Genomic DNA, 19,370 nt, shown 5'->3' with positions numbered 1-19,370 from the left:
AAGTTATAGAATCAAGATAAATAAAGCAAATCCGACCTTGTTATTATATATCAATAAAAAAGGTTGTACAAATTCCCATTATTACCATCATGACATGCCTCTCACTACAGAATTGTCGAACCCAACCTATAATATCTAATTGCTAGAAGAATTTCTAGCTTATTATTGCCTATAAATTCTATAAATTAACCTCATTACCAATACAACCTTATTGTTCAATTTTTCTAAAGTCAAGAAGCAAGCTTTGACATCAGCATGTAGAGCCAATTTCACTTTTAGGGGAGCTGGCTGGCATACCTACCTAGAAGCTTTCTTCTTGAGGACGATTCTCGTCCTACCTGTTGTGGATAAATCTCCAGAGTTGAGATATGCACCATAGTTGATACTTATATACATCCCAATCCATGCCAATTTTCCATTCAGTGAGATTGGTGTTTCTTCGCTCTGCCTTGAGAGACAGATGAATCATCCCTCTTAGAACCCTCAGGTTTTTGAGCCCATGGAGGTGCTTGATCGGGTCCGTAACGATAATCATAGAAGATCTCCTCACCAGAATCAATATGCTCCTTGGCAAATATGCCTACTCGATGATCTCCGGCAACCAACATAACCTGTGCAGGCCACCATATTAGAAAAACCAATAATAACTAATCAAACAGGGGAATCACTGAAGCTTTATTACCTTCGCATAGCAGTTAGGGTTCGATGAGTGGTTTGCAAATTTAAGCTTGTCTCCTTTTCGGTAAGCATCTAGGACATACTGTAATTAAACATGTGACTACCTTGAGATCTCATGCCAGAGTAAAGCTATAGGTATTACATATTTGCCATATATGAAAAATGCAATAAAAAGCTGCAAAGTACTAAGCAAAAAAGAAAATAGACAATAGCTGAATTGGCGAGGAATAACATATGAACAGAAGGGCTGAACCTATGTTCATTTGGAGGAAAGTGTGGTCAACTAGAAAATCTGTTTCATTATCTTCCATTCTTAAAATTTTTGGATAGTTAGAGAAAGGCTCCATGAGCCATGCAACCCTTGCGAAGGAAAGCAGTGAATAATATTAAACATGAATTTTCCCTTGCCTGATCATTCAAGTCAAAAAGGAATGATGAGTTTGCACGATCATAAATCTTCCCACGCTTATCTGCTTCCTGATGGGAGATGAGTTCACCAGTATACTCTCCAAGATAATCATTTTTGTTTACAGGGTTCTGAAATCATATAATTCAATTTGGTGAGAAAAATTAGCTAACGTTTAGTAGGAAGCCAAATACAAACAACATTATCTTCCAACCTTTAAAAAGGCTCCCCAACCAGCAACATCAGATTTAGCCAAGAGAATCTGAAGAAAAAGACGGGTAGGCAATCATAAATCAAAAGGTGCATTATGTAGACGACAGCAGCAATTTATTAACTAAACACTAGGAATTGCTCACCCTCTGTTGTTGCCTTAAAAGAAGCCTCATGTTTCCACATTGACCATCTCCCTGTCTCGGAGGCTCCCCTAATGAACCGTCCCCACAACTGCATAAAGTATTTGATATTTAAAACCACAGCCAAAAGTATAACAAACTCACTAAAATTAAATAAAAGAAACTTTTGAAATGCTTAAATAGACAGGATGTCAACTGGGAACCCAACACAAGATTGGAGCTCAAATTGAAAATATGTGCACAATTCAAACAGCTCAATCAGCTCCATCACGAAGCCCATTACCTAGTGCGACAAAATTGCAAACATTTTCTTTTTGCAGTAAATAACATGCAAAGAGTGTCCAAAGTCAATGAAGTATACATACAAAAACTCATTACCTAACCCAACAATTGCGACAGACATCTGGGTCGCATTCGCGCCCAGCAGCAAAGCATGGGCACTGCCGACTTCTGCATTGGCTCTTTGCACAGTGGCATCCCCTGAACCTATTTTTGCAGCTCTTTGAGCACCTGAAAATGCACGAGTTAGTTGGTCATATAAACATTTTCCAAATCAATTATAGGTTCACTAGTATGCAACTAGTGGAAACTTTTGCAGATGGAAAAACTTCGAGTGAGTACTTCACATAGTGGAGTCATCTAAAAAGTGGTTATAAGCTGTTTTAGTTAGAATGGACTTGACCAAACTTAATAATCACTTGAAGAAACCTAGCTCAACTTTAGGAAATTAATAGATGTGGGATTCAGGATTGAAGCAATTCACTAAGGCATATAATTCCTCTCCTTTTAGCCAAAAGGCTGGGCGTAGGAATCCTTACCTATTTAACTCATCTCTCCCCCAACATTGATGAAGGAAAGATGAATCTAGTACCTTGTATGAGGCTTTAAGAGATCAAATATACAGGCAAGATGGCGCCTTCTACATGTCATGTATTTCACATTTCCTATGGGATAAATTTCGACAACACACAGTCACACAAAGCCCAGCACCTATTCATTGTTTATTTTATATAATAAAAAAATAAAACCAACGTACCCGCAGCATGTAAGGATGTTTCTTATCATATTATTATTATTATTATTATTATTATTATTATTATTATTATTATCAGTATCATCATTTTTCTTTACTTATAAGAAACATCCCATCACTGGTTTTATGCATTTCTTCAGATCATCAGTTAAATATTTCAAGGACAATTCCAACATACCCACAATATTTTTCGCAGCAGGTTCCACTATGCTGACAAGGACAATGCTTTCCACACATAGTCTGGCATCCACATGGTGTATAAAGTTTACAAGACTGGTTCTTGCCATCAGCAATTCTCTTCCACATTGATGGGTGCCCAGCAGACTTCCAAGAATATTTAAGCCTTCGAGCTCTTCCCCTTCTACGAAGTAACCGTGGCTTTGTTGGCAGCTCTTGGTCCTAACATGAGTAAAACAAAGGTAACAGAATCATAAATCTATGTTCCAGAGCCAAATGATGAAAGATTGACTAGCAACTGCAGAACCAAGTAGGAAGAGTATCATAGCCATTGTTCTTGATCCTAAAGGGAAGGATATGCAAGCTAGCTCAGGAAACAAATCAGTACTAGTTTCCCAGGCCTTGCCAAAACACCTTCCTTTTTTTGGTTTTACTAAAAACAATCACCTAAATAAAAGAGATATATAAACAATAAAAGAAACAGGAAAGGAAAAGTTCTTCAATGCTTACTGTCTGATCCATATTAGCTTTCCCATTGTCTTCCATAAATGAAAATGGTCCAACAACAGATCTGTTAGGCATTGAAGCTCCAGCATTATGCATGTAACTGGACACCTCCATGCAAGTCTTCAAGCCAGAAAGTAAGTTCCTGGCTATGAGGCAACTGCAGAACATGAGTTACCAGTTAAGTACAAAGAAAATAATCAAATATAATGTATGTCATATATAACAAACAAAAGTAGCAATGTCAAATGTAAACCTGGGGTGCACAGTAGCCATGCAACTTGTTTTTTAGGTAGGAAAAATAGTGGTTATATTAATTATAATGGACGTTATGACAAAGTGGACCAACAGGCAGCCCACAACAATGCCATCCTAAGCCTACAAAATCCAGGCACCAAACTAAGTGAACAAGCAGCACAGCCTTACACAAATCTAAACCTGTAACCATTCAATTTACCCTAGAAAACTAAGAATGAGCAGGGCATGTGGAAGTGAAGGATCCATGTAACACATATTGATGTAAAAAAGGTCTACCTATTTCTCCCAAATATCTCTAATCCCTTCATATATAATTCTTTCTCCACTGGCTTCCACTCAGAGCTGCTGCACACCCCTTTAACTTGTCCTTGTGTAGAATTGGATGGTTGCCTCAGTTCAGGCACTTCTGTTACATCTTGTTTTACATCTCTGTCGTTGTCTGTATATTCATCACAGGAAGCACTACCATAACAAACAAGTTCCGTTGAAGTATGCCCAGCAGATTCATTTAAAAGACCTTTTTTGGTCATTTGAAGTTCAGTTTCATTGGGTAAACCAACATCCGTGTTTCTAGTTTTGGAAACGGAAATGTGATCCTGAACCGTGATAGGTTCACTAGTTGCAGTTACTAAATCCAAAGCATCTAATCTCTTCTGTTTCTTAGAGGAACCCTGGAAATCATCAGGTACTATAGTTACGTCATTTGTCACTTTATCTTTGTGCTTTACAACCTTGCGCTTCCCTAAATTTTCATTGTGCATCCTCATGATATGTGTATCCAACTCTAAACCTCCTGCAATGACATCTGAACTACAAATAGCTTCTGAAGTGAAAGACACAGCTTTTCCAGGAATGCATCTTTCAATGTTTATGATGTCTGTACTACCATGAGAACTTGGTTTCTCAGCATTGAAGGATGAGGCTGGAGCACTTTCTCTCTCTGAAATTATTGTATTCATCCTATGCAGAGCACCAATATCTGGATCATCTGGAACGTTTTCCACTACTCTTAACTGCAAGAAGGACATGGAAGTCATACTTCAAAATCCCATGGACAGAGGCAAAACCCAAACAAAATATGGATCATATGAAATCATAATAGTCATGATAGATAGGCCCTTTACTTTACCAGGAAAACAATTGTGCAGCCAGCCTCAGATTAGAACCAAAAAGAATAAAGTGGTAGGTGTAGTCAGCCTCAAACTAGTGGGTTTCAGGCATATAGCAGTATATCTCATAAAAGTGTAGTAATGAGCAAAGTAACTAGAGAGTTAAAGGGTTTAACTTGTACAGGTCCAAGATATGAAGAACCATTAGATTAACAGAACGCCATACATGAAGCTTTCATAATAGTTACAGAACACTGGAAGTCAAAACTAATATGTTAAACATAGAACATCGAAAAAGATCTTAGTCAAAGTAAAGTGAGAACTAAAACTAAATTGAGAACTAGAATGCTGTAAAGCAGGAAGTTCACAAACAAATTATCAAGAGTGGAAAGATCATGTCCTCAGAAATATCAAGAAAGGAAAAGCCATACCTTGAGGTAACATTGATCACTGCAAGGTGTCCTCTCCTCATCCTGTTCAGACCAATGCACCTGCTTTTCACTCTGTCAAACAAAGCCTCTAATAAAATATATAAATAAATGAAATGAAATCCAGAGTAAGCTGAGACATATAAGCAACACAGCTACTTACAGGATAGATTAAAGGTTGAGAACATCCATGCAGACGACAATCAAATAGCTGTTAGATAGAAAAAGCAGTCAAGAGTTATATCAGAAAACACAACACTAGTTGTTTTATTTAACTATTTATGGAAGATGACAACCCATACCAAGCAACGACGACAGAAAAGGTTATCGAAAGAATCTAAGGCGGCACTAAGACTCTTATCAAGAGAAATGCACCAATTGGACCCAGAGTCCCCAGAACCTTTTGGTTCATGTTTCTCACGGTCCTTGATTGTGTTGTACCGAACCTGCAAATGTAGAATTCCAGAACTTTTAGACATCAAAAGTTAGATTTCAAATGAAATGAGAACATGGACCATCCTCCCAAAAATCAATGTGAAAACATGTTAGTCCCAGCTACCAGGATCTCCAAAGTGGTGGCTCCAATAAACTGGCTCACAACTTTCACAACTTCCTCGCCTATCCCATGCTCCTGAAAGGCCATCCTAACAAATTCACACAGAAAAAGTAAGACCCTTCACTTGGTCCTAAGAAAAGCAGGACTATGACAAGTTAATAAGCAGCACAGTCATTGTGATAGTCTATATCTCATTTAAAACTTACGACATAATTCGATCTTCGCCTGCAGTAAATTCATGTTTCACTTCTTCAGGTTCTGCTATCTCTTCGTCAGTGTCACTGCAGACAAGAGCTTCACTGCCATCAGTGCCATCTTTATCATAGTAAATGCGCCTCCTCCCAACTACTGATTGGTCGTCAGCCATTCTCTGATTTCTGTGCTGTGAAAGACAAATTTGAGATAGGAGAAACACAACAACAACATTTTCGCATTAAAAACAAAAGGACTGCACAGATTAAAGATATATAAAATTAAAAAAAAACTACCGTTCTTTTCATAATCTCATAAAGGATTCAAAGAAACGAATATCAAACCTGTCCAAGAATATCCAAGTTGTATAAGGTGGTAAATTTTCAGCAGATGGAAGCTTGGTACTTGATGAGAATACCACCTCTTGATTGTTAATATAGTCTTTATCACCATATCCGTGACCAAATCCACTGAACTTGCAGAGAGGCTGTTCAATTCTTGAAGGAAACAATTTAAAGCTCCCATTTTTCTCTGGAAGTGTAGAATTCGCTCTTGAGGTTGCTGATATAATTTGCGAAATGTAACCTCCTAGCTTCTCCCTGTTCTTCTCAACTTTTTCCTGGGCAAAGTATAAGCACGAGGAAGGAGTCAATTGCGCATTGGCTACCATCGTTCATCATTTATCGTTTATCGCCTATATAGTGCATATTATATATATGCGAAAACTCACTTTTACTGAAACCATTCTCTCTGCTTGAATTTGCTTCTTAAGCTGATGCATCTTATGTTCCAAGTTTCCAACACCATCACTTGGCTCTTCTCCATGTGATTTCTGCCCACGTAAATCAGAGAGTGCATATAAATTCGTGAATTTCATATCAAACATAATAAGATTTTGTTCACCTGTTTGGCTGCAGATTAATAGTAGAACCACAGCTATTTCTCTATAAATATTTCTTAATGACTACAAGAAGCTATGAGTTCTAACTTCTAACTCATTAAATTCAAAATTTTCATTTCTTTCATATCCAAACTGCAATTTGAAAATCCAAACATAAATTCTCATCCCTGTTTGATCATCTCAATTCCAATTATGATGAAAAGCATCGAAATTTTTATTTAAAAAGCAAACACGAGCCAAAATCGCGAGAAGAAATAACGAATTCAAGGATCGAGAGGTAAAGTTTTGAGATACTGACTCTGAGTTTAGTTGCAGAGTCTGTAGCTTTGGACACCATCCCTGTTTTGCTCATCTGCCGTGCCTGTGCGCTCAACCAAGGAAGAGTGAGAAACGGAGGAAATAAACCTTTTCGGGAGTGACACGTGTAAGGATTGGTGACGTGGCCTACGTGCACAACGATTAGTGACGTGGCCTACACGTCTACATGCCGGAAGGACGGTTAATATATATGTGTCGGTTATATATAATTTTCTCTGTCGGTTTTTTTATATAATCGGAATACCGTCATATATAATGTTATGAATTCATTCATATTATAATCATGTGTATTCATTTAATAATTTTGTAGACCCATGAAACATCAACAATGTCCTTATTTATATTGTAAAATTTGGATTAATGAAGCTATTAGCATTGTAACTGCTGAAGAATTACTCAATTACGTGGCCTCCATGTCGGAGGATGTGGGATGCCTATCGGAGGAAATATTATTTTATGCGTCGATTTTTAGCCTACATGTCAGAGGATTAGTGACTTGCTCTTCTATTTTCTTACCCAAGACTCCGAACCACAAAGGAGGAGACTTAAATTTGGAAAGTTTCAATTCAAACACTGAGGAAAAATTCAGAACTGGTACGGGTGGGAGTTTGATTCTCATATTTCTATGTTGATGATGATATTGTGTGAGGTTGTTTTGGGTACAAGTATAAGATCAATACAGAATAATACTTAAAAAGAGAGGAGACGTTATTTACATGTCATATGATGTTGCTGTGGAAGGATGAAAAGTTTTTTGCTTTCATTATTCAGCAAGAGCATATACTACATATGGTTTTGAAGACATTGGAAAATCTATATATCTATCTCAATTCTCAACGGAACTTCCAAGCTGAAACGGAATGAATTGGGGTTCCCTTCCACCCGACAGTGAGACATTTGCCATTCCTATCAAGTGTGCAAGAAGGACAACCAAACCTTTTAGCCAGTAAACTAGCTTGATACAAAGATGCATTACTAAAGTTCATTTCCACCATTCTGAACCTTGCAAAGAAGGCTCTCCACACATCCATTTTCACACTTCGAGCAACCCTTTCACTCCCCTCTGCCGCTACAATGTTTCGGATGCCCTCCCGGAACAAGTCTTCCGTCAGCACTCTATACTCCTCCTGTTTCATGCAAGTCTCAAGGCAGTCGAAAAACGCACTGTAATAAAACAGCGCATCGATGAAGCGGTTCACAAATGACGGTGAGTTGTGGTTAACTTCCACTTCAATCACCACCATTATACAAGGGGTGAGATTTCTCATCACCCTCATCAAATTTTCCAAGCAACTAGGCCTTGAAATCATTGTCCTCAGTATTAACGGTGCGTATACAGCCACGGCTTCATCATCTTCAACATCAAACAGTTGGTCTTTGATATCTTCCATGGCTGAAATAATCACTGCCTTAAACTGAAAGGGTATGTTCAGGGACTCGGCAACGCTTGTTAGCCTCTTTCCTGTCTCCTCTATCTTCTGCTTGCCTGCTACTCCCACAGCAGTTATTGTGAGAAGCTCAACTGGACATTCCTCTCGTTCTGCAAGTGATTCCATCAGCCCTGTCCATTGCACTCCACTCCTGATCTCGAGATCGATCAAATGAACCTTACTCTCCAAGGAAACACTTTCGATTATGGCTTGGATCCCAGTGAACTGCATTACTGAATGGAAAGGGACTTCTTGGTGGCATGCAATGTATGTGGGGTTTGTGCTCAGTCCATGACCAGATATAGACATTTCTTTTGCCTTAGATGGGATGCTTCCTGTTTCTCTTTCGATCCTCTCCCGAAGTGCCTCAGCAAAGTAGAAAACGACCCTCTGAACAGGGTTGCCTTTGAAGGATGCAATCCATTCACAACGAAGAAGCAGTCTGTTTGCGCGTTCAAATTGTTGGTAGCCTACCTTCTCTGCTGCAGCTAAAAGTATGTGAGCAAGTTCCGCATCCTTTGTTTCTTCTTCGGACAGACCCGAAAGAGCGTAGCCAAAAGGGTGCAGAGGGTAAAAGTCACCATACCCCTGATTAGAGAATTGCACATACCTTGCTCCAGCAACCCTCATGATCTCTTCGGTTGACAATTTTTGCTGTCCCACATAGGAGGAGGCTTCAGCTTCATTTCCTGTGTTGCTGCTTGTTCTTTCTCCCCTCAAGTTCTTGAACGCGCTCCCATAGCTGTTAAGGAGCTCCAAAACTGCTAAGGAAGATTGATGGGGCAAGTGTTTGTTGGTTTCTGCAATGTCTGAGCCTCCGATTTGGTTGTATGTAAACTGGTGAGTGCCATCCTGGATTGGGTGTGCTGGTGGGAAGGCAGAATCAAAGTTGAAATTATCCAAAATTGAATAATTTGACTTGGGTTGTTGCTGCTGGTAATGGGGGTGTTGTTGGTAATGGTGGTGGTCTTGATCTTTGGACAAATGAGCTAGTCCTTTCTCGGACTTGTTAGATTGCTGGAAACCATGTTCAGAAGAAACGATATCAAAGTTGAAATTATCCGAAAGTGAATAAGTTGGCTCGGGATCTTTGGAGAAATGGGATAGTCCTCCTTTCTTGGCCTTACTGTCTTCTTGATAGAAACCATGTTCAGAAGAAAGAGAACTATCCATCTCTCCCAACCCCAATTCTTCTATGGCAAACAAATGCCCTGGTTTCACTTTGAAGGCCACTTCCTGATCTTTCTCATAATCTTCAAGCTGAGGAGTCAAACCACCTAGGACTCCAAAATCAAACGGTGTGAAGGGGAAGAATGCATTAGCCATATTCTGCAGAGAATAAGAACATATGCAGAAGCAAATTTGCAAAAAGTATTCTCAAGTCTCAACTGATCATCAATAGGATTATGGGACTGGATTAATATCGACGCATATCAAGTTGTATCTTTGGTTGATAACAACGATCACAGGCATGATAACTGAAGCAACCTTGCACCCTTCACTAATAAAAGAGGGCGAGGAATGCAACTATGATAGTGATATTCCGATATTGTCAACAAAGCCAGCAACCATGAAATGCCAAAAACTTGTCCAAACAAAGACCCTTTCAAACCCTTCATATGATATATTAAACTAAACTCTGCCACAAAGAAAGGCAAGAACAAAAATAAATAAGCACATGTCACTGCCAAGCAGCACATTTAATGAAATTATTCTACTCAAAAGTTACAAGGTTGATTAGCCAAACAAGATTGGGATATGAAATTATTCTACTCAGAAGACGTGACTGCCCTGGATGAGTACGGAGAATAAAATGACAAACTCAGAGAGAAGACAAATAAAAGGGTTGATGAGGAAACTACAAGACTAAAGCAGTAATTAGTCCCTCTATAACTCTCTTATTATCAGATTACCATCTGTAACTTTGTCAATTGAAGAAGATAACTAAAAACTTTTTATCTTTTTAAATCATATATTTGAGTGGTGATTTGTGCCTTTGCGGTAAATAAGGAAGAATATACCGTGCATGGAATTGGCAGGATTCACAGTTGCCTGCAGATTATCCATTAATCCACCCTCATTCATTCAATTTCATTTATGCTTTTTTTTTTTTTACTGTAACCAAGCAAACTTTTTTTTTAAAACTCTTTGGTTAATCTTTTATAATACATAGTACATATACTCCTTGTTTAAATCTGAAGGTGCTTGAAATGTGAAAAGAATACTACACCAGTATTCAATTCCTTGAGGACATGATGTTGACCATGGTTTCATCTCATCTGTAAATGAGAAGCCCCACCCTTGCACTGAGCTGTATATGTTACATTTGTACTTGGGAAGATGCCATTTACTTGATGTACCTTTTCTCTCTTTAATAATTATCAACGTAATTAAATTAGTGCACTAATTAATTAGTGTAATTTTCAGCTTTGTTTTGCCTCTTTTTATGTACATGTACAGTTGGCTTATTAGTTGACGTTCACGATTGATTTTGACATGTTCATAATCTATATACAAAAAATGCACATCTGCCAAGAGTCATACAATTAAATAAATATTATGATACAGTTGTTGTCCAAAAACAAAAACAAACAAAAGCAAAAAGAAAGTACCAAGTTTGGAACAATTACGAATTCCTTTGTGAAAGAAAAGAAGAGGGAATATTTCTGTGCTCAAAATAATCAATCAATCAATCGATCCAATCAGATTAGGAGATTTAGACCTTGTTGTCTTGAAGATCATGATCTTCTGCGCAACTGTTAGCGAAGTTGCCTCCTCCTGATCTCCTCTTACATAACAAAACCATGGAAAGCCACATAACACCCTTCACCACTCTAACCATTCCAATAGTTACAGAAAGGTAATATAACCACCAACCAACAAAGTCAGCCACACCTATGCCCATTGACAGCTCTCTTTTGGCCTTAGCTACAACGACCAAAGACTCCACCTCGTCCCTCAACCTCCACCACCATAAACAACCAAAGCTCGCAGCCACTGCCACCCTCTCAACCCATTTTTCCCCTCTAGCCGCACCAAAAACCGTATCGTCCACCACCGGCTTCACCACAACTCTGCACCAATGGAGCATCGTCTCATGCAAGCCGAGGAAAAATATTGCTCTGCTCAGCAGACATATTCTCTCATCAACGCCGCCGAAAGTAGCGCCATTGATCCCCGCGGCTATGCTCCCTTCGATTCCCAAACCAACGCAGACTTGTAATGTGCATAGGAAAATCCAGGCAGTGTACAAACGGGGACGGAAAATGGGAGTTGGGAACTCGGTTATGATGGTAATTTTACCTGTTAGGCAATGGATGAAAGCGGCTGTGCTGACAATGGAAACAAGAATGTAGAGAAGAGAAGGGGTGGCGTAGCGGAACAGAGAAAAAGGAGTATTACTAGTAATGGTGGTGCTATAATTAGGATCAGGATGAAGAGGGGTGAAGCTTAAGCTTAAGAGATAGTTAGCGCAAGAAAGCCTGGCCAGGAGGAGGAATGAGAGGGGAAGCAATAGACTGAGAAGGGTGATTGTGAGAGTGTGGAAAGGTTGTTTTAGAAAGCTAGTCAAACTCATCAAGAGCTTCTTAGCCCTCTGTTCCCAATCCAAATAGTTTTGAAAACTCATTTTTGTTCTAAACCAAATTCAAAGTGATATCTCGAGTTTGTCTTGTCTCTGCTGCACAATAATTAAGGAACAATATGTGATGAAGAAATTCTATATATAAATAGAGTTGATGATGACTTGCTTGATCATAATAATTAGTTGCATGCACGCCCATAGTTGCATTATATGGTTGACATCTTAGACATGGTCGTCTTTCTTACTAGCGCACCTAATTCCCAATCATTTCCTGGATATGAAATGAACATGAATCTTTTATTATTCCATTAAATATTTGAATTGAAACTTTCCTTGGCAGGTCATGGGACATGCATATCTATTCTGTCACCTAGTCCATAACAAAATGTTTTATGTCTGGTCATGGAATATGCCTCTTATTATTATATATATACACACACATATTGGTGATCACGATGAAGAATAAGCTTACCTCAACTCAACGGTCCACCAAGAACATATTTTCAGGTTGATATATAATAATATATGGTTGAGCTTGAGCTCATGTTGGCTAGGCCCAAAACTACTTGTTGGGTTTCAAAATTAAAGACCTGCACTGCTCTCTCTGTCTACTTGTTTTCGTTTTTCCAGGGCATGACGTCTACAAAAGGAATCTTGTAAGAATCTAATTGTTGGAAGAAGAATTTATAAGCGCCATGAATTAGGTGGTCCAAACTCATATCATGATTCATACATCATACATACATATCATAGAATAGTTGGACCAGTTCAAACTTGAAGCTTCTCATTCTCAAATTATGAAATTAAGCCTCATGTCATGCGTGACACTGGCAGCTACCATTCCCCATAAGCGCACACGAGCAGAACAGGAGACTGACTTCTGTTTGTACACGCACAGCTAAAAAGGCAAATCCTCCGGTAAAATAAGCGCAGGGGCAAATCTGTCGTGTTCTTTTCCCAAAAAAACAACTTCACCACACCTTCACTTGAGGGATTCTTACTTGTCCCATCCTATTTTTTGCATACAAAACAAAAGTAGCATTGCCTATGTAAAAAGGCCACAAATTTACAAACAATTCTGCTATAAAAATAAAATTACAAAAGAACTCGCCGTTGCCGGGGATCGAACCCGGGTCACCCGCGTGACAGGCGGGAATACTTACCACTATACTACAACGACTTAGTTGTTAAGGCTTCAATTTCATATTATAAAACGCATTACAGCTAACTAATCTGGTTTTGATAATAACTCAATTAAATTTTTGGGTTTTGGTTTTGGGTATTGGAGGTTCACGTCTTGTTGTGACATATAATTTTACCAAATGCATTCATTGTCTTTATATCATGCATCAAAAGGTGTATGGGGCCAACATGTTTTGTCCATGGAAATATCACTTGCATGGTTCTAATGGGTGGGCTATGATATTGGATGGTGGGGTGGGGTGGGGCTATGAGGGAGGGAGGAGTGAGGTGGTGATATGATGTGTGCATATAGTTCATATTAAATGAGTGAAAAGAAAGAGAGAAAGCAACTTGGGATTTTTGATTTGTCATCTCTAGCTTATCCTCCTCCTTTGCTTTCCCTTTCTCCTTCTCTCTCTCTCTTAATCAGTTGGGAGGTCTGATCTTGATCCATTTTCCTTAGTTATTGCTTCTGCAACTTCCTCCATCACCAGAAAAAAAAAAAAAAACCAAACCAAAACAAAAGTCTGTGACTGTCTACTATTGTTATACCCTCCTTTCTTAAGATTTTTATCAGAATATATACACAGAGAGAAGATAGAAAACCAAGGAGGAAAAGTCAGCATGGATGAAACCCTCTCGCCAGAACCAGACTCAGAAGTTCCAAAAGAACTCAGGCCAGAAGGTCAGGCATCCAAAAGAAGGTGTGTGTGTGTGTGTGTGTATATTTCATCAAAAAAACTTACATATAAATACTACTTTTTTTTTTTTACATAAATACGTTTATTGTTATAGGAAGGTGGTTCATGAGAAGACTGTTGTTACAGTGAAGATAGGAACAAATGTAGGGAAACTAAAGAACGAAGGGCCGCCTTCTGATTCTTGGTCATGGAGGAAATATGGGCAAAAACCTATCAAAGGATCACCTTATCCAAGGTTTTTTTCTTATTTTCTTTTTGCTCATGATCAATATTGGTCTCTTAATTTTAACATCTTACATGGCCTCACATTTTATCTTTTAATTTCCTCTAATTAAATCTTAAAGTCCCCAAAGAAAAAGTTATCAATTCATTATTTGTAGTCATGCATGTTATCATCTCTGATCACATATCATCAAAAATTTGCAAGCGAGGCTGTATTTAATTTCAGAAATGAGATTAACAATTAGGACTCTCTGTTTAAATATTGCTGCTTTTTAATTCTCTCTGATGATGCAGAGGCTACTACAGGTGCAGTACATCAAAGGGTTGTTCTGCCAAAAAACAAGTGGAGAGAAGCAAAACTGATGCTTCAGTGCTCATAATCACCTACACTAGTAGCCATAATCATCCAGGCCCTGATGTCTCCACCACTAACTTGACCCAATTGCAACCCAGCACTGAAGATCATAATCTCCCGGCCCTACTTCCCAAACAGGAAGAGCAAGAGAAAGAGCAAGAAGAAAAACAAGGGAAACTAGAAGACCATCCTGCAATGAAAACTGATCATGAAGATCATTTTCACTACATTCAGTCCCCAATTAGATCTTCCCAAAATATTATGATTGACCAAGAAGAAGACCCTTTCCTAGAGAAAACCCATGTCTCTAGCACTCTTGGGTTCCTCTTGGATGAAGAGCCCCTCTCTTATTCCCAGCTCATGAGCTTCTCAACACCCAAATCTGAAGAAAATGACTTCTTTGATGAGCTTGAAGAACTACCCACATTTTCATCTTTCCCAAGCTTCATGAGGAGCAATCTCTCCCTTGAAAGGATTCCCTCTGTCCCCTCTTGATCCCAGTGGACTTGTTTTTAGTGTTTTTAGTGTTTGCAGCCCTTAGAACAATGTACCTAGCAAAATATTGTTAATATATATGTCATCTTCATGCCTTTAGCCCACTACCAGCGCTTGTTTCTAGTCGGCATCTTTTCTAATATTTCCCATTTTGGGTTCTCGAAATGAGAAAGTTGCATCACTTTGTCATGAGCAAAAGTTAATGGGTGGGTGACTGGGCGGTCCCCCTTTCACCACAAACACACAGACACACAGTGGCAGAGGTTTTTCATAAGCTAATTTAAGGATGGCACGAGGTCCACGAGTGCTCTCAGACATCTTTTGGAGATGAGGTGTTGAGTGTTCTCTTTTTCTTTGAGTGGTTTGGTTTGGTGGAAGGCGTTCGTCCTCCTTTTTGGAGAGTTATGTGATTAATCAAAGCAGGCTAAGCTCCTTTTAAAAAAAATTCAATGGGTGGTTGATTTGGTGGAGGAAGATGTTTGTTTCTTTGGCATTTTGTTCCTATTTTCCTTTGATACAAAAGGATTAGGTTCTGGAATCTCGATACCTACAAAGTCTATGCTGCATTTGGCTTTTGGTGTTTTATCGTTGCAGATTCTCTCTAGAAAAAGCCAAAACATGAAACTAACAAGTATATCCGCTTGTGGGAAGAATCTGCATAACTTCCATGCAAATGGAATATCACTTTTTCTATCTCGATCAATGAACGCACAAAATAACTTTTTCATATATCATTGCATTATCAATTGGACTCTCCGTTACAAGAAAGTTTTTCTGCTATTATAGAACTCAAAACTGCCCATGCTTGTCAAATCGCCGGGACCATGTATGCAAGGCATGCGCCGTACACGTCACCTAAGTTTTAATGATGGCAGTAATTAATTGGTTGGAATCAGAAAAGTCGGGCGCTTGCTCCTCCACAGATTGAAGTTTTATCTGAGCTGCTCAAGTGGCTTATCCGAACCCAAATGAGAAAACTACGAAAATAAGCATCGGTAGCATGTCAATTGTCATAATTATCACCATGACCTAAAGAGGATGCTTAAAGAACAAGAGATGCATTAAGAGAATTTTCTATTCTTTCATGAATCAATTATTAGTTCAGAGGGAATTAACAGCAAAACTAACATTTCTCTTCACTGATTGACGGATATTAACATCATTCAGCATTAAAAACGAACTCCATAAATGTCACTCTCCTTCCCATATAACTCTACAACATAGCCCTGTCGGTACTTGCCACACCCGGAGAAGTTCAGACACTCGATTCACCTTTACTTTCCGCAACACTTTGCTCAGCTGATTCATCTTCACTTGCTGTTGCGGCTGCCAAAGGTTGGAAAGCTTTGAGAGGATTCGATATCACACCATCTATAAGCCCATAATCTTTGGCTTCCTTCGCACTCATGAAGAAATCACGATCTGTGTCTTGATTGATCTTTTCAAGACTTTGACCAGTGTGGTAGGAGAGATAACCGTTCAAATTTGCCTTATGATGCAGCATCTCATTTGCCTGTACAGCATGTCAACTCTTTAATCAATCTTATTTGCCATCACTTCAGTTGCTAAGTGGTTCAAATCTTTACAAGAATTACAGACTCCAAGGATTTCTTCTTAAAAACATGTAACTCTATTGATGTACAAAATAAGGCACCCAAGCCACTTCAAGAAAATAATGGACCAAAACCTTCTATAAATCATCACCAAAAAACACATAACAATAATAAGTTTTACTTCAATATTTAAAGGTTTAAGTACCAAAATAGACAGGTATAATAGCCAGCAATTAAAGATTATGCAAAATGTGATTGTTAAATTAACATGAGGTCCCCCGCTATATATAGAGAGATTTTTCCTTTTTGGCTTTTGGCCAACATGGATAGAGGTGTCAAAAATGTAAGCAAGTAACATACCTGAATATCTATGTCAGTTTGCCCACCTTGAGCTCCACCAAGAGGCTGATGGATCATTATCCTCGAATTTGGCAAGCTGTACCTTTTTCCTTCAGTGAAGAAACCCAAAAATATTTAGCAACTTCAGGATACAAAACCACAAATTATACAAGTCACAGGTCCAACATGGATTGGTTACCTTTGGTACCAGCGCTGAGCAGGAAAGCCCCCATGCTGTTCATGAAAAGGCAAATACATATATCAATTACTGATGAGTGGTCAAAACTTTTTTTTGGATGCTAACATTAGCAAAAAGTAAGAATTTTGGCCATCAACAAACAGCTCTTTCAAGATCTGAATGCAAAGCCATCCAGTAATATGATATTAATATATGAGTCTTATAAGCATTCAGCAAATGAATCTTTCACAAACTAGCAACACTTGAAGCTTAAATCTTCCTCAGCATCTTTAGCCCATACAGCCATAAGAATGATGAATAAACCACCCTTACAAATTCTAGACAAAATAGGAGAAAAATCAAAGACAGAATAGTAATGACCAGATGCACCACCCACAAAGATAAGGCAGAGGGGGAATAGAAAAGCAAAGAACAAAAAATCAAGTCAAACGTATTTTGAGGCAGGAAATAGAAACATGTTTAGAATAATTTTTCATTACCAACACCGCTAATTATATCTATTTAAGTTAACACCAAAGACATACAGACACACATGTGAAGACTCATTAATAGTAACAGGGGAAGAGAAGAGTATTATAGGGGCATGTACCTAGCTGCAAGCCCAACACATACAGTGGAGACATCAGGTCGGATATGCCTCATTGTGTCGAAAATGGCCATACCTAAGCAGATAAAAAGCTAGTTATTCAAGTAATATACAAAACTGCCTTACGAACAAAAACTGTAAACATAGCAAGACGGTTTCCTAGGATATATCATACCAGCAGTAACAGATCCTCCTGGTGAATTTACATACATGACAATGTCCTGTTCAAAAATCAGAAGACACACTAACCGATCAATCAATTGCACAATGCTGTACAATTCCAAAAATCACTGCATGATGCATGCAAGAGGGAGAGAGAGTCAGTAGAAGCGAAGAGCAGAAATAGAATAGTACAGACCTTCTTAGGATCAACAGCATCAAGGTAAAGAAGTTGAGCAACAATTATGTTTGCCATATCATCATCAACAGCTCCCCCACAACGTATTATTCTCTGACAAAAAAAATAAACAAGAAAAGCATTAGTTAAAATAAACTATCTACAGGTGCAGAACCCACCAAATTCCACAGGGGAAAAACACCAATAGCTACTCTTACATGCTGGAAAAGCTGACTAATAACACTCTGAAAGCGTTCTTGCACCATAGGGGGTGGGCCCTGTCCCTGTGCATATGCTGGAAAGTATGGAGAAGATGGAACTTGCACATCCTCCCTACAGCATCAGATTCAAATTGACATAAACATAAACGAAATATATGCACGAGCTTTCTTATCCAAGAAAAGATTAATCATGCAGGGATGTATCAACACTAAACCCACCTTATGGACCAAATTCCTTGACGAGAACTCCTTTCTGGTGCCCAATGTTCACCAGAGTAAATAGCTTTCACTGGAAAACTTTGGAGATTTTTGCTCTTCCCAACTAACTTATTCAATTTCCTGAAAAACATTAAAACCGTAATGTTTTATCCAACCCCAATAAGCTGGAAATAAACCCATAAGCTTTTCTTTATGTAGTGGTAAAATGTGTCAAATTTTCCAAAATTTCAAGAATAAAGTAGAGATATAAAATATAAAGAATTGGGTTAGGAGAAATTCAAAGTGTCTGCATCCCATATGATTGGTAACTCCCTATCAAGTGAGCTTAAGCTGAAGAAGCTCCCCAAACTCCCAGATAAACAATACAACACCGAGGACCAAACATACAAATACAACTCATAACTTTCAAATATCCCCATCAACTTTCTCAGCAATTAGTTGGATTATTGGGTTTGCCGTAAAATATGAAATTCCTAATCTTAACCGGTCCACGTAGTTATATTAAGGCTATAAAGATTAGACTCACTAATTAATGAAGATGTTAACAAATTCAAAATCAGAAATGAATGAATATTCTCTGAAAACCAAGCATCGAGAAAAAGAAGAGTTAAAATTCAAAATTAACATATAGAAATTAAAGTTAGTGAGAAAGTACCTTGAAGGTAAGCGTTGGAAGGGGAGAGAGAGGGCCTGTGGTTGGGGAGAACAGCTAGGGTTTGGGACGAAGCCAAGGGAGTTGAATCTGAGAGACGAGGCCGATGTGGAAACGCACGTCTGCGACATTTTTGTTTTGTTTAACGTAAATGAAGTAAGCAATGAAGTTAAATACTTGGCGCCTTATCTGCAAAATAAAGCTCAGGGCTCACGGCGGCAGAGTAGACTCTGGAGAGTGGAGTGTAGGAGCAAGCAACAACTTACCACCTTCCACCGTAATATCTTGTCCTGGCGCTTTTCTGATTCTATTGCATTGGGCCATTTTTCCATCAAAGCCTAAAGGCCATGGCCCAATCAAATCTAGCCCACAGTTGTCCACTA

General features: G+C 38.6%; 5 protein-coding genes and 1 non-coding gene across 9 annotated transcripts; 1 reads left to right on the top strand and 5 right to left on the bottom strand.

Annotated features, from left to right (window-relative positions):
- On the bottom strand, nucleotides 18-6,960 carry LOC18768715 (histone-lysine N-methyltransferase EZA1). 3 transcript variants are annotated; one of them, XM_020570429.1, is made up of 17 exons: nucleotides 6,894-6,960; nucleotides 6,425-6,526; nucleotides 6,039-6,313; nucleotides 5,709-5,879; nucleotides 5,506-5,590; nucleotides 5,249-5,392; nucleotides 5,110-5,157; nucleotides 4,950-5,021; nucleotides 3,686-4,422; nucleotides 3,158-3,311; nucleotides 2,649-2,869; nucleotides 1,816-1,947; nucleotides 1,441-1,528; nucleotides 1,299-1,346; nucleotides 1,087-1,215; nucleotides 683-760; nucleotides 18-611 (listed from the first exon to the last, which is right to left on the bottom strand). In XM_020570429.1, exons 1-17 carry the CDS (start codon nucleotides 6,945-6,947, stop codon nucleotides 420-422), a joined length of 2,730 nt encoding a protein of 909 aa, XP_020426018.1. In that variant the 5' UTR covers nucleotides 6,948-6,960; the 3' UTR covers nucleotides 18-419. The 3 variants fall into 3 exon arrangements, with proteins under 3 accessions (XP_020426018.1, XP_020426020.1, XP_020426021.1); XM_020570431.1 differs by having other exon boundaries at nucleotides 4,950-5,009; XM_020570432.1 differs by lacking the exons at nucleotides 6,425-6,526; nucleotides 6,894-6,960 and having other exon boundaries at nucleotides 5,709-5,884; nucleotides 6,039-6,153.
- Nucleotides 7,643-9,810, bottom strand: LOC18768373 (DELLA protein RGL1). Its single transcript, XM_007199252.2, has one exon. It carries the CDS (start codon nucleotides 9,667-9,669, stop codon nucleotides 7,747-7,749), a length of 1,923 nt encoding a protein of 640 aa, XP_007199314.1. The 5' UTR covers nucleotides 9,670-9,810; the 3' UTR covers nucleotides 7,643-7,746.
- On the bottom strand, nucleotides 10,894-11,987 carry LOC18767366. The gene has a single exon (XM_007198990.2). The coding sequence runs from the start codon at nucleotides 11,969-11,971 to the stop codon at nucleotides 11,060-11,062; it is 912 nt and encodes a 303-aa protein (XP_007199052.1). The 5' UTR covers nucleotides 11,972-11,987; the 3' UTR covers nucleotides 10,894-11,059.
- Nucleotides 13,035-13,106, bottom strand: TRNAD-GUC. Its single transcript has one exon. It is a non-coding gene; the product is annotated as a tRNA-Asp (tRNA).
- LOC18766660 (probable WRKY transcription factor 69) lies at nucleotides 13,400-15,053 on the top strand. Of its 2 annotated transcripts, none has more exons than XM_020570131.1 (3): nucleotides 13,400-13,812; nucleotides 13,904-14,044; nucleotides 14,338-15,053. In XM_020570131.1, exons 1-3 carry the CDS (start codon nucleotides 13,733-13,735, stop codon nucleotides 14,879-14,881), a joined length of 765 nt encoding a protein of 254 aa, XP_020425720.1. In that variant the 5' UTR covers nucleotides 13,400-13,732; the 3' UTR covers nucleotides 14,882-15,053. The 2 variants fall into 2 exon arrangements, with proteins under 2 accessions (XP_020425720.1, XP_007201365.1); XM_007201303.2 differs by having other exon boundaries at nucleotides 13,404-13,812; nucleotides 14,326-15,053.
- LOC18767694 (ATP-dependent Clp protease proteolytic subunit 5, chloroplastic) lies at nucleotides 15,922-19,268 on the bottom strand. Its single transcript, XM_007200370.2, has 9 exons — nucleotides 18,991-19,268; nucleotides 18,336-18,455; nucleotides 18,114-18,228; nucleotides 17,917-18,009; nucleotides 17,734-17,779; nucleotides 17,562-17,634; nucleotides 16,973-17,007; nucleotides 16,795-16,883; nucleotides 15,922-16,394 (listed from the first exon to the last, which is right to left on the bottom strand). The coding sequence occupies exons 1-9, from the start codon at nucleotides 19,116-19,118 to the stop codon at nucleotides 16,137-16,139; spliced, it is 957 nt and encodes a 318-aa protein (XP_007200432.1). The 5' UTR covers nucleotides 19,119-19,268; the 3' UTR covers nucleotides 15,922-16,136.

The sequence above is a fragment of the Prunus persica genome, chromosome G8, assembly GCF_000346465.2.
Source record: "Prunus persica cultivar Lovell chromosome G8, Prunus_persica_NCBIv2, whole genome shotgun sequence".
In the NCBI taxonomy this organism is placed as follows: domain Eukaryota; kingdom Viridiplantae; phylum Streptophyta; class Magnoliopsida; order Rosales; family Rosaceae; genus Prunus; species Prunus persica.
The sequence above is the reverse complement of the archived record's forward strand: the minus strand, read 5'-3'. Positions and strand labels throughout refer to the sequence as shown.

Bases quoted from the DNA above. Each gene is read 5' to 3' on its own strand.
- LOC18768715 (XM_020570429.1), bottom strand. From the start codon at position 6,947: ATGAGCAAAACAGGGATGGTGTCCAAAGCTACAGACTCTGCAACTAAA. The intron at 4,423-4,949 runs GTATGGCTTTTC...TCCTTCTTGCAG, and splicing joins GTGATCAATGTTACCTCAAG to TTAAGAGTAGTGGAAAACGT. The intron at 1,216-1,298 runs GTTGGAAGATAA...ATATGATTTCAG, and splicing joins GTTGGGGAGCCTTTTTAAAG to AACCCTGTAAACAAAAATGA.
- LOC18768373 (XM_007199252.2), bottom strand. From the start codon at position 9,669: ATGGCTAATGCATTCTTCCCCTTCACACCGTTTGATTTTGGAGTCCTA.
- LOC18767366 (XM_007198990.2), bottom strand. From the start codon at position 11,971: ATGAGTTTTCAAAACTATTTGGATTGGGAACAGAGGGCTAAGAAGCTC.
- LOC18766660 (XM_007201303.2), top strand. From the start codon at position 13,733: ATGGATGAAACCCTCTCGCCAGAACCAGACTCAGAAGTTCCAAAAGAA. The intron at 13,813-13,903 runs GTGTGTGTGTGT...TTATTGTTATAG, and splicing joins GGTCAGGCATCCAAAAGAAG to GAAGGTGGTTCATGAGAAGA. The intron at 14,045-14,325 runs GTTTTTTTCTTA...CTGATGATGCAG, and splicing joins AAAGGATCACCTTATCCAAG to AGGCTACTACAGGTGCAGTA.
- LOC18767694 (XM_007200370.2), bottom strand. From the start codon at position 19,118: ATGTCGCAGACGTGCGTTTCCACATCGGCCTCGTCTCTCAGATTCAAC. The intron at 17,635-17,733 runs GTATGATATATC...TTATCTGCTTAG, and splicing joins AGGAGGATCTGTTACTGCTG to GTATGGCCATTTTCGACACA. The intron at 17,008-17,561 runs GTACATGCCCCT...TTTCATGAACAG, and splicing joins TGTGTTGGGCTTGCAGCTAG to CATGGGGGCTTTCCTGCTCA.